This window comes from Plectrocnemia conspersa, unplaced genomic scaffold (genome assembly GCF_051122295.1).
Source record: "Plectrocnemia conspersa isolate PC_06_02 unplaced genomic scaffold, ASM5112229v1 ptg000012l, whole genome shotgun sequence".
In the NCBI taxonomy this organism is placed as follows: Eukaryota; Metazoa; Arthropoda; class Insecta; order Trichoptera; family Polycentropodidae; genus Plectrocnemia; species Plectrocnemia conspersa.
The window spans coordinates 11961612-11979228 of NW_028277176.1; the positions used below are offsets into that span (position 1 = coordinate 11961612).

Here is a 17617-nt window from a genome sequence, read left to right on the forward strand (position 1 = left end):
AGTTTATATCGCTTTTCCCTCTCATATACCAGTATACAATATATTTACAAAACGGAATCCTTATCCCAAGTGTATTCTAGAAAACTTCAGGTAGATGTGAAAACAATTATGTTTTTTTTCCCTGTTACTAATTTTATTTTGCGTTATATTTATACAACAGAAGCGATATATTTTTGGCGTGTAAAAAATAAATCCTAAAACAGAAAACAGTCTGCACAATAATTACACCAAAAATAAAATAAATAATGTAATTATAATGAATTTTTAATCATGGCGAAGTCATAACAGCTAAGATGTATTGCCTAGAAACACAGAAAACGTAACAAAAATTGCTACGTCTGGTCTTTGGTCTGGTCATAACTGAAAATGTCACCAGTATTGATTTATCTAAAATATTTTGCCTACAAACCATGTTTTTATTTTTAAAATATCAAAAAGCCTTTAATCCGCGCCTTTCCTTCAAGTGTTTTTTTATTACTGAACCATTTTATTATGATTAATATATGCAGTGTTCTACTAATGTCTCATTTGCCATTGTCAGTTTATGTTGGGCGCCATTTTACCATACGCCGGAGGCTCGTCACACTAGTATGGGAGAGCAATATGAACTTCTTTCTAAAAACAGGCACTCTCGGGGGGTAGGCAGCAAAGGTAATATTGATATTTCTCTCGAAGTTGCCTAAGTCCTTCAAGACGCACGGGCGTTCCTGAGGGGTGGAGCTATAATGATGACGATAATGCAACCTAACGAGAGCCCGATCATAGATACTCGGAGAATTTACTAAATAAACACTTAAAAATATATAGTACTACGTATGGACCACTCTCTGGAAGTAAAAATCCAAATGCCCACCTGGTGGAATAGACTCGTAGGGATCCAATACTAATGCGCTTGCGTGAGTGTTTTTTTTTCGTTCTAGCACAGGCATGACGTTGGAACTTAAGCTGAAGTACTAGTGTTAGTATGGTGCCTGATTGCCTGTATTGGTGTTTGCACTAGGGCTTATGTGAGCGCAGGCAGTGCTTTTAAAAAGGATGCAAAGCAGCCTTAGCTCTGTCAGTTTACGTAATGCTGTTCATACTTTTTAAACATTAAAAACGAAATTTTAAAGATTGAAAAAAATATTTTTTGATAAAATATTTTTTTGTTGTTCTAAAAGTTATGTTTTCATTTATTTTTAATTATTCATTTTTAGCTTTGGGTGTTTTGTGTGAAAAGTTCCCAGGTCGCATCATTTTACGCTTTGGCGAGGTGAACTGGCCGCCAAGATCATGCGATTTTAAAAAGTTCCAGAGGTGGTCATTTAATTGCTATTATTTTTAATAATTAATGAAATACTTCAAATGTTTGATAAATAAAAAAATCTGAAAAAGTTCGGCATATTTATCAAGCTAACGATAGTGAGAAAATCGCATGTATCCACTATTGCCTTTAATTGTGAAAATACAATATTATGATTACGCATTTAAATATGTAATATTATAAAATAAAAGTTATACCTATAGTCTATTTATTTTCAAGAGTCAGTGCGCAAGAACATTGTTTAATGCGTAATCATAACATGCTTTTAAATTTCTGACCTGTGATTGGTCGTTCGCCGTAAGATCAATCGTTTCATTGAGAACGACCAAGCACAAGGCAGAAATTTAAGAGCAGATTTTGATTACGCGTTAAACAATGTTCTTGCGCACTGACTCTTGAAAATAAATAGACTATAGATACTAACAATTGTTCGTTATTACCCCCAAATCCTAGTAAAAAATTCAAAATACAAAAACATAAATTTACAATGATAACACGATTATTGTTTATTGATAAATCGATAAAAAAAAGAAGTAAACAAATGTTTGTATACGTGTCTCATTGAGTCCTTGGCCGCTAAACGAGTTGTTAAGGTTTATCCATGTGGCATTGTTGTCAACCTGCGTACACGTCTGCTGTCGTGTGACAGAACGACAGCCGGCTGAATATAAAATGGGGTCCTGGGGCTCGTGGGTGCGCGCGGCTGCCGTAGTCGCCCTCTGCATCTGGTCGGCGTTAGCTCAGACTCCGGTGCGGCGGTTCGAGTACAAATATTCATTCAAACCGCCGTACCTGGCGCAGCGAGATGGATCCATACCCTTTTGGGAGTACGGCGGCAGTAAGTGCACCACTATCTGTTTAAATCCGACGTTTATAACCTCAAATAAAAATTCATATTCATACCGCCATTGATGACTTTTAATTTTATGCAACTTAGCAATTTCATGGTTATACAATAAACTTCATTTTTCTCCACGTTATTTATTTCAATACAAATTAATTCAATACAGATGCATTCAAAATGTGAATAATTTTGATAATTATTTATTGTTGTATAATTGTGCAGTAGTGTACTAAGTGGCGCATGAATAATTCGAGTGAATCGTTAATATTTTACAGACGCTATCGCTTCGTCTGAGAACATTCGCCTTGCTCCGTCAATGAGGAGTCAAAAAGGAGCTGTTTGGACCAAACAAACTGTCAACTTTCAATGGTGGGAAGTAGATATCATGTTCAGAGTATCGGGACGTGGACGTATCGGAGCTGATGGTTTGGTGAATATGCTTTTAAATTATATCTAATCCAAACTTATCACCGCAACTTTAAATAACACTAAACAGTTTTCATCCCTGAATCAATTATTCACTAGCAAAAAAGCCTGATAGTTTTTCGAGCCAGACTAAATTACTAGGGAACTTTAAAAAGTTATACTTATATTATGTAAATAAATACTTACGATATTATGTTAATGCCAACTGATTTATTAATAACAGTATCGTTTCAAAATGTGTTTCTGTTTCAAGATTATTTTTAAATGAAACATTTGAAGCGGTCAGTATATGCTTCAATTCGTAGTTTTTGGCGGTGCCGGTTGACGATTTGTGATAGGACGTTTGTACAGTGAACTGTACAAAGTGGCCATTATGAAATCTTCCAGTAGATTCTTGTTGTAGAATCCTTTGACAGTCGTCGATATTATTCCTCAAGCGCGTGTCCTGGAGATGGTTGCTCAGACAGGAAGCGAGGTGTAGATTCGTAGGCGAGTTCAAAGGAGTAGTTAAGTCGAGCGAAGATGTGATCCGAGCGGCGAGTTGTAGTCCAGTTGAGTGTTGCAGAGTCGGATGTCCAGAGTCGAACGTCAATGTGAACTTTTGGCACCACCTTATATTCCCAGTCGGGTGTGCAAAAGTATCCCCACTCCGCGCGTTGGTTGCGGTGGCGGGGATGCGGCGTCATTGTACGACGCCGCTTAGTTCGGGTGCAAGGCTCAGCGGGACTTCACTTTCGCATCTGCTGCGTCCCGGACGGTCGTCTTAATAGTAAAGATACATGCTGTCACGGTAGCTTTGTGTCATATTGTCTTCTCAATATTCTCTTGGAAGTTCCGGTTGAAATATATTGTCAAAGGAAGTGTCGTGATTACATATGTTCTCGTTTGTATACTATTACTACCTCTTCCTATTTATTTATTTTAGCTTGACAATGTTATAAAATATTTGGTGAATATGAGTAATTATGTTAATACTGTGTAATAATCAAAATGTTTATGTTTATGTTATTAATTTAAATTAGATTAAATTATTATTATTTTTAAAATTACTGATAGTCACTGATAAGAGTTAAATTTCAAAAACGTTTTTTATTGCTAAAGATTTAAGGACTAAAAAATTAAAAAAGTTAATGAATTTAGAAATATGTTTATTCTAATTTTCCATGTATCTCTACAGCGTATAAGCAAGTATATTTATCATTGCCCCAATTGCTAGTAACATTTATTTTAACATATTCGTATGGAATTGATGAACGATTTTTCACGTAAAAGGACTGATCTGGCGAACCATTGATGCGATAGTTGTAGCTTCCAAAATTGAATTCTCTTATATCGTTGGGCGATTCCAAACCCTATAATTAAAAAAAAGTTTGTTGTAATTGGAAAAATTCACAATGATCCACATATACATGTTATGGATATAAAGATGTGCTGCGACCAAATAATTTTACTTCATTTTTATTGCGTGGTGAATGTCAGACGGCAGACTTTATCGATTTAAGAAAGATGTAAAAGAAATGAAAAATATTAACGGAACACAATGAAGACGAATTATTTTTACGAAGAGTTCGAAGATGAATTGAAAAATAAGGTTGATATGTCATTTGTATCAATAGAAGAGTATTCCGAAAGGTAGCGCGAAGCTTATTTATGAAATAATTACACGTAAGGCGATTTACAATTTGTAGGAATATCCAGATAACTCTTATATTTTTAAGTTAAAATAAAACGTTAAAGTCAAAAAATTCGTTTCTCGTCTATTAAAATATAGATTTCATAAAATACTCACAGATAAGATTACATTTTTTGGTGCACTCGTAATGATGTCGTTTAATTGTTTCCTAGAAACATGTTTGACTGTCATTCCAGTGACTTTAATTTTTTTCGATAATTTTAAAATAACTGCTCCTTTGGAGCCTGAAAACGGCCAGCATTTTCCTGGATACACGAAGGGCTGCATAAAAATATAATAAATCAACAATACTTATTAACATACGGTAAAAAAGAACAAAATATTTACATCCAAAATTTCAGCAGCTCTATTTTTATCATTGCACAAAAATTTCCTTTGAATTATTTTAAGCTTTTCCACAACAGAATTTCCTTGTGGGATGTAGGTAGTGGTGGATAAGACTTTTATAACCTTTCCACCTAAATATTTAGAAGCAAAATTCAATTCCCTCTCTTTATTCTGTAAATTGTCCCCCTGGTGAAAATAATAATGCTAATGTCAAAATAATAAAAAACATACGGTTCTTAGGTATTATTCAAAGTACATATACTTAATATGTAGATATGTAGATGAGCAATAAAAATATTTAAACAATTTGTAAATAGGCTTAAGTAAAAGCTTGAATTTGATCAATTTACACATAAACGTAGAAAACAAATAGCTACATAATAAAATAAAATATACACATACCATATTGTATAAGATGTAAATGATGAATAAAGCAATCATTCCGACTGAGTTCAGTGCAAGTGCTTTATTGTCTTCAAGGAATGTTTTCATTTTGTTTTGGTTTTGAATACACTGATGGATTGGTACGTGTATTTCTGAACATCTTCTTGTAATTCTTCTTGAAGGCGGCATTGCTTTATTAAATTCAACCAGGGGCGGCTCGTGACCTTAAAAACAGGTGGGACCCAAACCAATATAATATCAAAAAAGTGTATTAATCTATTTTAATAAAATATATATACAAGTCTGGCATAACTTTATTATTATTATTATTATTATTATTATTTATAAGATAATAAAAATCTAGTTTATAAAACAATTTTATTTGTGTGAATTTTCTTCTCCTTTTATCTGCCTTCGTTAACTTTTTATTTTTAATTTTATAGTGCGGTAAGAAATCGAATTTTTCACATGTTTGTTTTAACGATTGAAAGAACATTTGCATCAACTGTAGAAACATTCACATTTTGGAACTTGTGAAAATGTTAGAAGTTTCAAAATAGATCAGATTGCAGCCGTTGAATATTTTTGATTATGCATTTATAGTGAAAACACTAAATCTTTTTTTATTGTACATAACTTACAATTCTAAAAATAATGTTATTACTATTAAGGATATGTTTTTATTGTAGTAAATTACTGACTGCATATGTTACTGTACTAGTCACGGACCAGCCAACGCTGACCCTTTGTAGGTATAAAAACGCTCATTGAACCAAAACAAATCGTTACAGAAAACAATCTAATATTGATTGTAAAATAAGATAATTAATTTTGGAATAAAATCTAAATCACTGTAATACGCAAAAATTCCAGCGTTAAAAACTGGAAAAATCATAGCTTATACTGACCATGAAAAGGCTAAGATTCTACCTAGCGCTTCTTCCACATTTATGTGCGATTTATGTGCTTATAATGTGCATAAAATCATACTATTATAATCATTATTTTATGAAAAAAACATTTTTTTACTTGGGTAGTGTAACAAAAAGAAACATATTTTTTACTTAATCGAATGAAACAAATGTATTAAATGAAACACGTCGCAAATTATACGCATCTTGAAATAAATTGGATCAAACATATAATGCACTTCAAATAATACACATTAAAGATCATTATTAAATGCATTAAAGCATATAAAATGGAGTTCTATGAACACATAGACATATAAATAAGATATGCGTTTGAATTAAAGGTAAATCCTGTATTGGTTAAAGTTTAAAAACATCCGTAAATGAACTGATCAAAGAGCAGAAAGACTGATTATAAGCATAACAATGGCTTCTACGAAAACTTGCCAAAGAAATAAAAATATAGTTGAGACTGTGAACATTTTATTTTTTATTTTATGTATTTTATCTCAGAGGCGCAAATAATAATTCATATATTTTACCTTTTTAGTGGAAAGAGAAAGGACGCCGTTAAACTGTTGAAAAAACAATAGAACATAATATATATTTATCAAAAAATAATAATTTAAATATGATATTTTCTTACATTAATTTAAAAAAGATGTATATTATACACAAAAAATATGCATATATACAGGATATTTTTGGAGAAGTGTGACTAAATCTAAAATTTTAACTTGAACACCTTTGCAATTAAAATATCTGATAAGGGTCGGAAATAACTTTAATTCTTTGTGGTTTGAAGTATCTGTGTAAATGGTAATAAAGCGAGTGTTTTCTAATTTAATTTTAAGAGTGGATATTGCAAAGCTTTTTATCACATTTTTAACTATTGCCTCAGCTTTTGTACATGCGAAAATTTTCTTTTCTTGAAAACTATTTTGTGCGGTCCATAGATCTAAAAGGCTGACTGTGTGCGATTATGTGAAATGAAAATACTACTCCAGCCAATGCAAGCTGTTGTTCCTCTGCACCAAATTAATTTTTGCGAAAATTTTGCATGACACTGAGAAGTTGCTGCTATTTGATTTGTCTTATGTTTTTGCAACTCAAATGTGTCGTGCAACGTCATTTCGTCCACCGTAAGTAATTAAAAATGTGGAATTGCACTGAGCGCAGAGAACATTACAATCAATTTTTGTCCGTTTTATAAATGGAAATTATTTTACAATATCATCATCATTGAATTTACAAGCTCTTTCCTTGCTAGCCATTTGGAAGGATTCTAAAAAAATATTCAGAAAAATTAAGCAATTATGTTAAAAATTTAAACTACTATTTAAATTTAATTTAACTGTTTTTTTCTGTTTCGGATATTGTAGAAAGTACGGTTTGTTTTTCTAATCTCTAAAAATACTTACTCGTAACACTTGATTTAATTAATGAGATATTATGCTAAGTCCAATAATTCCTTATAAAAATATGCTTTGCCAAAACAACGAAAAACAATTTCACGAGTTTAGGAATAACAGTTATATTATAACCACTTGTCACAAGTTCGCAATGAAGCAATGAATGCCGTTAATTCAGTGCTCCGAAATGCAATAGAAACTAAATTAATTTTGGTAATAAAGAAATTGTTATTTCCGGGACGTGTATCTATTAGGGGTTGCAATACTGGTCCCCTTTACCAAAACCATCTCAATGTCTCAATATTTTCGATGGTTAACACCGTTGACTGTCAACTACGAGATATCTCGTAGGTTGTTTACTTGCCCAGGACGCCTACTATGGGTTATCTTGTCCCTTCATTACCTGCCATATTTGTACAGCTACGAGGAAACTCATAGCATAACAGTGTAAATATGAATAGATGGTCTCAGGAAAAAACATAAAAAATCAGGTTTGGCTTAAATGAACAGAAAATACAATTATACAAAGTTTATACAAGGAAATTATGTTATTAAAGTTTTTAATAATATAACATGATTAAATCAAATTGGCTCTTTAAACCGGAATCGTGAAAAATTTCGTGGCTGTCAAATTGTTAATGAAATGAAATCCCACATAGACAAATTTATTTTTAAAGTTGAAACTACTTAACTTAATGATATCAATTGAAAATTATAAATAAATTACTAATCTACACATAGACAAAGAGACTTGTAATTTATTATGCTTTCTTGGACTCTTTTTCAGATTTTTTCTGTTGACTTTCCTTACCTATTTATATACAAAATAGAGTACATAATATATTATCGTCATTAGAAACAGTAAATTATTATATTATTAGATTAGGGTCATACTATTTCATTGTTTATATATTAAATAAAAATTTTACAGGCTTTCTGGTACTCTCGAGAAAAAGGAGCATACAACGGCGAAGTATTTGGCTCTTCGGACACCTGGGTAGGTCTCGGAGTGATCATGGATTCGTTTGACAACGACAACAAACACAACAATCCTTACGTCATGGGAGTGGTCAATGACGGCACCAGAAAGTTTGACCATCAAAAGTATGCTGTCATTTAATTATATCACATAAATACATTAAAATTGTAGTACTATTAATAAGATGAACAATTACACAGCGACGGGTCCACACAGCTCCTCTCCGGATGTTTGAGAGACTTTAGGAATAAACCGTTCCCGACAAGACTGAGAGTAGAGTATTATCAGAATACGTTGACCGTGCATTTCCATAATGGTATTTATTACAAACTGTTTGACAGTATCGAAATTTGGGTGTTTTATTAATTTTTTTTTAGGTATGACTAATGATGAGTCGAATTATGAAATGTGCTTCCGATCGGAAAATGTGATATTGCCGCCAAACGGCTACTTTGGAGTGTCGGCGGCCACTGGAGGTCTTGCTGACGATCATGACGTCGTTCACTTCCTTTCGACGTCTCTGCACGTGCCTGGGACTCAAACACGTATAATAATTTTTCTTAATCGATCTATTCTTTTGTGTAATGTTTTTAAATTCATATTTAATTTTATAATGCTAGCGAGTTCTATAAATCAAGAAGAACAAATAAAGTTGAGTCAAGAGTATCAAGACTATCAAAAGAAGTTGGAGCAACAGAAGGAAGATTATAGGAAAGAACATCCTGATGAGGTAAGAAGCGAAGCCATTTTATCTTATCGTAATATAATAATATTTATTTATTTATTTATTGTACTAGATACAACAAAGTGCCAATATTCCTATTTATACATTTTATTGTTGTTTCAGACTAAAGACAGAGATTCAGAGTTCGAAGATTGGTTCGAGTCTGACGCTCAACGTGAATTGCGTCAGATATTCCAAGGTCAAAATGCGATATTCGACGTTGTGAAAGATTTGCATAAGAAAGTCGACGAGGTGATTACTTAATCATTTTTATATTTAAAAAAAAATCAGTTTAACTTTAATAATTAATTTATAGGTGATAGGCAAGCAAGTGAACGCATTGAGCGTGCTCAGCTCCGTGTATAGTATGCAGCAAAGTCAGGGTATGCAACCAGCCCAAGCGCATCACGGCCAAGCTCCTCCTCCGCCACAAGTACTGATTTTACCAGTTTTAATCTATTTTATTACATATTATAAATAAAATATCATCTCAATGTTTTAGATGGGACAAGTTCCGATACAGAGGCACGAAGTCGAGGGTGTCATTTCTTCACAGAATATATTAATAAATTCAATAAATGAATTGAAGTGTGTTCAATAATAAATTTTGTCAGTTAATCTTGTTTCGATTGTGTAATTTAATTAAATTTTTTTAGGTCGTACATTTTAGACATTTCACGTAAAGCCGATAGTATTATTCAAACACAGACTAGAGCGCCAACTGCTCAAGTCCAGTCAGTCGGATACGAATCGCAGGCTGCTATCAACGAATTGAAAGATGGAGTCAACTCCGTTAAACAAAATATAGCCGCTTTAGGATCAAGGTTAATTTTTATATTATAATTTTTTCATAACTATGACTTGATATAAATTGAATCAGAATCAGAAATATGTAGAGTAAATCTGAGGAACACGACATGTCACAAGAATTTTTTTATTGTATTCAGTTGCTTTAGTGATTGTTATATTTGTTTTATATTTTGCTTTTATCAAATACTGTGTATAACATGCTATTTATTGATTCCAGATATCATAAATAATAATAGAATTACTTATATATTTACTCATAAATAAAATTCTATATAAAACATGTATTTTTTTATGTAGATTGGCTGCTCAACCTTTAAATCAGTCTTGTCCGGAAGTTAGCTGTGTAACAGCTGGTCTTCTGGGACTCTTCTTTGCAGCTCAAGTCATTGTTATGATTTTATATAGTGTATACAAGTAAGTATCATGTGTATTACTTTAAAATATACTTACATATGTAAATATTAATTAATTAAATTTTAATTGCAGAGACAGAAAAGATTCACAAGCTAAAAAGTTCTATTAAAACATACAATGCCAAATTTTTAGATGAAAAAAAAACTTTTATAAACCATATATGTAAATGTTGTTATAATACTATATGACATTGTGAGTATTTTACTTTTGATTTGGTAGCAATCTTGTATCTTTACAATTTTTTTATTTTTACGACATTATTTTTTTGATATTTAAAAAAATGGTTGTGTGGGACATTATACATACAGTGTTATTATATTTTTCGTTTTAATATACCATATACAAAAATGCACTTTAAAAAATCGTCTGGTTTAAGGGTTTTTAATTATGAATTAAATCACACGCAAACATTAAACAAAATATATATTTTAGGACGATCTTTTCTTAATAAAATTTTATATAAATATGTTTAATATACATAATGGTCACATTTATTTTTGTGTTACAACAGTGGGTGCATTTTATTTCTATTCTAATTTATACTTGTCACAAATGATGTCAATTGATGTTTTACTTATACAATACGAGATTATGTTAAACATTCCCGGAAGTTGCATCAAGAGGTATTCGAAAGTTTAAGGTCTCAATTATGTGTATATTTTGTATAGGATCGTAAATACTTTTTGGGACGTGTTCCAGCGTTCACTTAATTTACACGAAAGGGATGCATGTCGATGAACGTTGATTTGTCATATAGTTGTCTGTAGGAGATGAATTGGAAAAAAGTGTCACTAGATAGTATTTTTTTAAATTATTAAATTTTATTCTATTCGTATTGTTATTGTTTATTTTTTGATCTTCTTTATGTTCTATATATTTTTTTGTCAACGAATAAGGAAATAAATGATTTTTATAAAATATTATTTTACTTTGTGCAAAAACCTAATCTATAATACATATCCTAGATATAATGTTAACCTATTGCTTTTCATTTAAAATCCTGTCCATTACTCAAGAAGGTTTTCGCATCAAAGCCAAAACCTTGTGATGGCTTTAAAATTATTAAAAATCTGCAAAGCTTCTCTAAAATTTTGTTAAATATTTTTTAAAAAAATAATGATTGTGTTTAACATCTAAAAAATTATAAACAATCTAATAATAATATTCTAAAATGTACAAAACACGATGCCTGACATTGAATCTCGACTGTCATATTTAATCATTATCATCTCAACAATATTTCTGATTTTTTTATTTCATTAATAACACTTATAATACAGATCACGCAGTACCTACCCGTCATGTTCTCTGATGGTAATCCACGGGACGGGTAAAATCTACCTTTTTTGACATCTGATGTTTAACAACTGTTTCTGTAGTATTTACACGCAAAAACTAAAGCTTGTTGTGTTGTCGTCTATGAAACGAATGTCTGTATTCTATGAAAAAATATATTATGACTTTATTTTTTTCTTTGAATAGTGTCTTTTTGTATTCACATAGAGATTGTTAAGCGATACTAAACTTTTTCCAGCATGACAAAGGCATAAATTTAATTTGTCTCACATTAGCTCTGTTCTAACCCACTGACAACTGAAGTTTAACACTTAGAAGTCCAAAGGCATGTATGTCATGCCCAAAATGGTTTTACCATCGCAGTCCAAAGGCATCTATGTCATTCCCAATATATTTTATATTTTCTAAAGCCATTTTAAATGACTGGATGATGAAATTTCCAGTATTTTATTTCATTAGTTACTCAGAGATACTCCTATCAATATATTACGGTAAAAAGATTTAGTAATTCATTCCATTTTACCTGGAATTGCGACTAATTACTAGAATTTGTCGTAAAATCTGTTAATCAATCGATAGATTTTTGAAACAATTTTTTGACCAGTCTGTGCCAGCCGCTCAAAAGCTAGATGTTATCTATGGTTTTAAATCTAAAAAGGTTTGTTTTGACATTTACGTACATATTTTATTTTTTAAATAAATTAAATTACTGTTTTTAATTCAACTCAATATTTAGACAATATATTTTGATAGCATTAAATTCCAAATGGTTGATGTTTGACGAATTAATTGTCATATAGTTATTATTTTGTACATATCTATAAATAAAATTAGAATTATTTTAAAATATAAGGAATATGCGAATAATGAAACACCAATGAAATAGTGAAAAAAGTGAATAATACGAGGGTAGGTCAATAAGTCCTTACAAAACAATAGAAAAACATATTATTTTGCTTCACACACGGTTGCTTCATTTTAATTTCCTATCAGTCTTCTTTTAGCATACACAGCGTTTTTCCGACTTTTTCAAGCCATCCAAAAAGTAAGATTCCAGAAGAGCCTCATAATAGGCTTCTGTTTCGGCGATGACCTCCTCGTTCGACATGAATCTTTTTCCACCAAGCCATTTCTTCATGTTTGAAAACAGAAAAAAGTCGCTGAGGGTCAAATCTGGTGAATACGGCAATAATTCGAAGCGTAATTCATGCATTTTCGCCTTCGAAACTGCACAAGTGCAGACCCATGCATTGTTTTGATAGAAGAGCGCTTTTTTCTTGGTCAAATGGCGTTTTTTACCTTGATTTTTTTCATTCAACCAGTCCAACAATAACACATAATACTTTCCATTTATCGTTCATACTTTTCCAAGTAGTCAATGTGGATGATTTCGCGTGCTTCCTAAAAAACCGTGCTCATCACCTTGCCGGCCGATTTCACCGCCTTCGCCTTCTTTGGAACCGAATAGTTTCCAAAAACCCACTGTTTCGACTGTTTTTTGTCTCTGGAGTGTAGTAGTGTATCCATGTTTCATCAACTGTTGTGTATCGACGCAGGATTGCGACGGAAAAGCGCCAAGCCAGCCATCATATTGCCACCACACGATTGCGTTTATTCTGCACTTTGAGCAAACGCGGCACCCATCTTGCCGATATTTTTTCCATACCCAATTTTTTGTACAAAATTGAAACCACTGAGCTATGTAATACAACAAGTTCGCGCACTATTCAAGACCATATCGTAGATTGTGTCGATCATCTCTGGCGTAGTCACCTCAATTGGACGTCCCGAAAGATGTTCATCCACGTTTAAACTCATTCACCCAACAGTGAACAGTTTTAAATGCTGGTGCAGATGTGCCACAAACTTCATCTAACTCTGCTTTGATTTCTTTCAGTGTTTTTCCTTTCAAATAAGTGTTTAATCACTACACAAAACTCGTTTTTTTCCATTGTTCGAAAATAACAAAGGTTGCTTGCTTCAATCGACTGTAAAAATAAAAGGATGCGATGGAAATGGCTGACAATTTGACAGATGGTACTTCTTAGGAAATAAATTTGTTTCGATTTTATTAGTGCCATCTCTTAAATTTTTTAAGGGTCATATTGATCTACCCTCGTAGGTTGAGGTCCTTAATATATCTATTTCGATTATTTTTGGTTTAGATATTATCATTATCTAAAAATGTTATTTTGACATTGGTATTATCAGGAAATTTGTTGTGAATTTAATTTTTAAATGATCAATTATTATATAATTATGTTTATATCACAATTCATTGATATATTATGTGATAATTAGCAGCTTTCATAATTAAAATTATCAATATGCTTTTGATTTTTAAATAAAAAATAAATAATTGTCACATTATCGAACCGGATAAAATTATTTAAAGAATATTTATTAATATCTTATTTCAAACAATTTACTTTTTTCACCATGTTCTGTTACTATTGAAATGAAATAACTTTCTTTTCCTTAAACCGTGTGAGCGATACTCTTAAGATCAATTGATTTTCATGTGAGAAGTTGCCATGTAACCTATAGTCCGTTCACTCTTTCTCAGATATTATAAATATAATTTATCACAGGATTAGATGAGTGAAACACAATATGATAATAAGCCAATTTTATTAATAAAAATAACCATAGTATATGAATAGACGAATTTATCTTCTGTCCAATTTTCCGATGCCTCTCTTTCCGGAGAACAAATGTTTCGGTTTCTTTGTGCCGATGAAACGATCGGCTTCTCCTTTGAGACCCTTGCTCTTGACCTTTTTGCTGATGGCTTTCTGGCCGATTTTGTGCAGTCTCGATTTCATCTAAATAATAAATAATTATCAATATCGTATTACAACAAATTAAATATTTAAAATATGCCGTTGTACTTACAACTACATCCTTGACACCTTGTTCGTCTCTCGGGACTGTGCTAGCACTACGGCCTCTGCTCAACGAACGATTGGAAACGACGGAGTGCGACTCAGATGATGTTCTAGCTCTCTTGGCTTTAGCGGCTCCTCTAGACACGGAACGAGATCGAGCTCGTGTGTAATGAGTATTATTCGGGTCAGACATATCGACTCCTGAAAAATACAATTATGATTAATTTCAATAAATAAAAGTTCTTGCAAGATGTATTGCATTTCACAATAACAAAGGATATTCATAAAGTAAAGATGTAAGCTAGTTACTACTCAGTTGACAACAATGCCGTTTCTGGTAAGTTCGACATGATGTGGTAGGGTATACCAAGCTTTAGTCGTTTGGCGAACATTGATTCGTTGCCAATTTGTTCCAGTTTATGGCAATGATGGTATCAATAGCAAAATAGTGACATTATATTTGACAAAAAAAAGTGAAAGGCCATCCATTGTCACTGATGTACTTATTAAAAAAATATAAGTTTGGATTTTTATCTTTACTTAACGAATATACCGCATAGATACAAACTTGCTCAAAAATAAATAATTAATTACCCAATTCTTCCATTTTGCCTACAAGTTTAGTAACGGATCTTTCTCGTTCTTTAGGAGCCGTGTTACGAGGCATGATTGGTTTCGTCGATTGTTTCACTAATCTCGATTCGCCTTTAAGTAAGGCTTTTTTATTCCTTTACAAAAAAATAATATTAATATATTTTCATACAGTTAATTAAATATGTAACATACCTAATCTGTAACGCCAATTCCTTGATCTCCATCAAAGTTCGATCCAATTCAATCTTAGGCACAACGTACATACCAGCCTCTTCTCTGACTTCCTCATCTTTCTCGAGCTCAGCTAATTTCTATAATTAAACATTTTATTAATCACCAATATCAAATTGAAAATTATACAATAGATATTCATATAAAATAATCATACTTCAAATATATCAGGATCAATATAATCGGCAATGTTATGGCCTTCCCAGAATTCTGGAATGATATCGTATCTCTCCTCCTCTGATATTTCAAAGTAATTCTTTTTCAAGTCTAATATGTAATCTTCTCCTTCTTCCAGTTCGATCTCTCTCTCCAACCGTCGCTTTTTAGCCGCGGCCTTCTCTTTCTTATCGGCAACGGAAGGCGGTATGAACGGAGGACGATCTTTGTCATCTCTAGGAGCTGGCACCGCTACGTGTAATCGGTTCAAAATACTATCAACTTTTTTAGTTCTCATCTTAGCTTCGACCCTGAAGCACAATAGTCTTTCGCAAGCTTCCATTTTGACTTCTTGAACACCCTCTTCGGAAATGGTGGACATTTGTAAGAGTGGAATTTCAATTTGCTCTTCGTTGTTTTCATTTGATGTCACTTTTCCGGCTATTCTTTTCTGGAATTCGTCTATTAAATCCTTTTTGTTTTGTGGAAGATCTTCTATACGGGTGATATCGACTTTATTGAGGACGACGACAAGCGGTTTGTTGCTGAATAAAGGTCTGATACTATCAAATAAGGCAATCTGTTCCTCTAATGTGTGACCGCACTGTTCGCTCACGTCCATGAAATACAAAGCACAAGCCCTCAAATGAGCTAAAGCCGTAACGGCCTGCATCTCTATAACGTTTCTGTCTTCCAACGGATGATCTAATATACCGGGCGTATCCAATACCTGCCATCTGAGATATTTATAATCAGTGTGTCCGACGTATAAGCTCTTGGTTGTGAAAGCGTAAGGTTGTACTTCAACATCAGCTCTGGTTATCTAAATACAATAAAACAAACATTATAAAATACATAACTAATTAAAATAAAGAAATGAATTTACTCACTTTATTGATAAAACTGGACTTTCCGACGTTGGGGAAGCCACAAATGATGATCGTTCTTGTGTATGGATCAATAGAAGGCAGACGGGACAAATGCTGGCGTACTTGCTCCAAATACGTTAAATTAGTGGCTTGCCTTTTCATGATGGTGGCCATACGACCCAACGCCGCTCTTTTGAGCTGCTTGCAACGATATAAACTATCGCCATATTTTAACAATCTCACGTATTCCTTTGAAACGCTATATAGTACAATTACAAAGTGTTAGCATATTTAAAACAATAAGACAGTAGCACATTATTTACACTTACTGATCGATTAAATGTCTAGCTGTGTTCAACTGACCGAGAGCCAATTTGTAATGATCCTTATCGTACAAGACGTTCATCAAATCGGCGTAGAACGGATGCACATCGTCCAATTTGGGAAACTCTTGTATGATCCTCGACAAGCGATCGTGGAAGTTTTGCTGTGTGAATTTAACTTTTCTCATGTAAAACGAGCGTATCCGCGAAATCTTATAATGCTTGTGCACTACAGTGGGTGTTTTGCGCTGAGTTTTCGATAGCATAACATCGATAAACTCCTGTAAAAATAAAAACAATTTCAGCATTTTTTGTAATCGTAACCTCAAATTGACAGATGGTTGAAATATGTGATGTTATGTTTTTTACCTTAGCGCTGGGCACCACCGCGATCTTTTTGAAATTGTATAAACTCATCTTGAAGTCAGTTGACTAAAACGATGGTGTTAAAAGTGTATTTTGAGCACCAGTCCACGTGCTCAAGTCAAACGCGCGGCGTTGACATTTTTAGAAGGACCTAAGAACGGACGAAAAGCGGCCATGTGCGGCCAGCTTAATAATTTTATTCATTTTGTGGTAAATACAAATTATATCAAATAAAACTATTTTATTAAACTAATAAAATATATTTATTTATAAAATAGCAATATTTTAATAAATCAATTTTTTTAATCATTATTTCAGGGGCGGAGAGCTTGTTTTATGTCAAGGGCCATTAAGATATTTATAAAATCATTCGGGGCCATTAAAAATTTTCAGTTAAAAACGGTTTGCTATTTCTTATCAAACATTTAGTTAATTCACCCCTAATGAGATGTCTGGAACTGCTTCGCTTCGTGAGGCGTGTGATGTTAACTGGTATTGAAGATGTTGCTACTAGCAACTGCATTTCTTGGTTTGCGTCAGTCAGTCTGGATCAGGGTATTCAGAGACGTCTCGTGGGTATAGGCAAGTAGGCAGTTGAATAGGAGCGGCAAATGATCACAAAACAAGTTATAAAATTGTCAAAATATTCCTAACACACCAATTTAGT

General features: G+C 32.7%; 2 protein-coding genes across 2 annotated transcripts; one reads left to right on the top strand and one right to left on the bottom strand.

The window, feature by feature from the left end:
- Positions 1-1917: 1917 nt before the first annotated feature.
- On the top strand, positions 1918-11145 carry ergic53 (lectin, mannose binding protein ergic53). The gene is made up of 12 exons (XM_088200337.1): positions 1918-2141; positions 2423-2577; positions 8232-8404; positions 8480-8595; positions 8657-8824; positions 8900-9009; positions 9127-9255; positions 9320-9436; positions 9506-9591; positions 9660-9827; positions 10111-10227; positions 10300-11145. Exons 1-12 carry the CDS (start codon positions 1976-1978, stop codon positions 10334-10336), a joined length of 1542 nt encoding a protein of 513 aa, XP_088056463.1. The 5' UTR covers positions 1918-1975; the 3' UTR covers positions 10337-11145.
- Positions 11146-14137: 2992 nt separating this feature from the next.
- Positions 14138-17098, bottom strand: Non1 (nucleolar GTP-binding protein 1). The gene is made up of 8 exons (XM_088200338.1): positions 16954-17098; positions 16591-16865; positions 16283-16520; positions 15394-16215; positions 15198-15316; positions 15006-15139; positions 14419-14612; positions 14138-14348 (listed from the first exon to the last, which is right to left on the bottom strand). The coding sequence occupies exons 1-8, from the start codon at positions 16999-17001 to the stop codon at positions 14193-14195; spliced, it is 1986 nt and encodes a 661-aa protein (XP_088056464.1). The 5' UTR covers positions 17002-17098; the 3' UTR covers positions 14138-14192.
- Between the last annotated feature and the right edge of the window lie 519 nt (positions 17099-17617).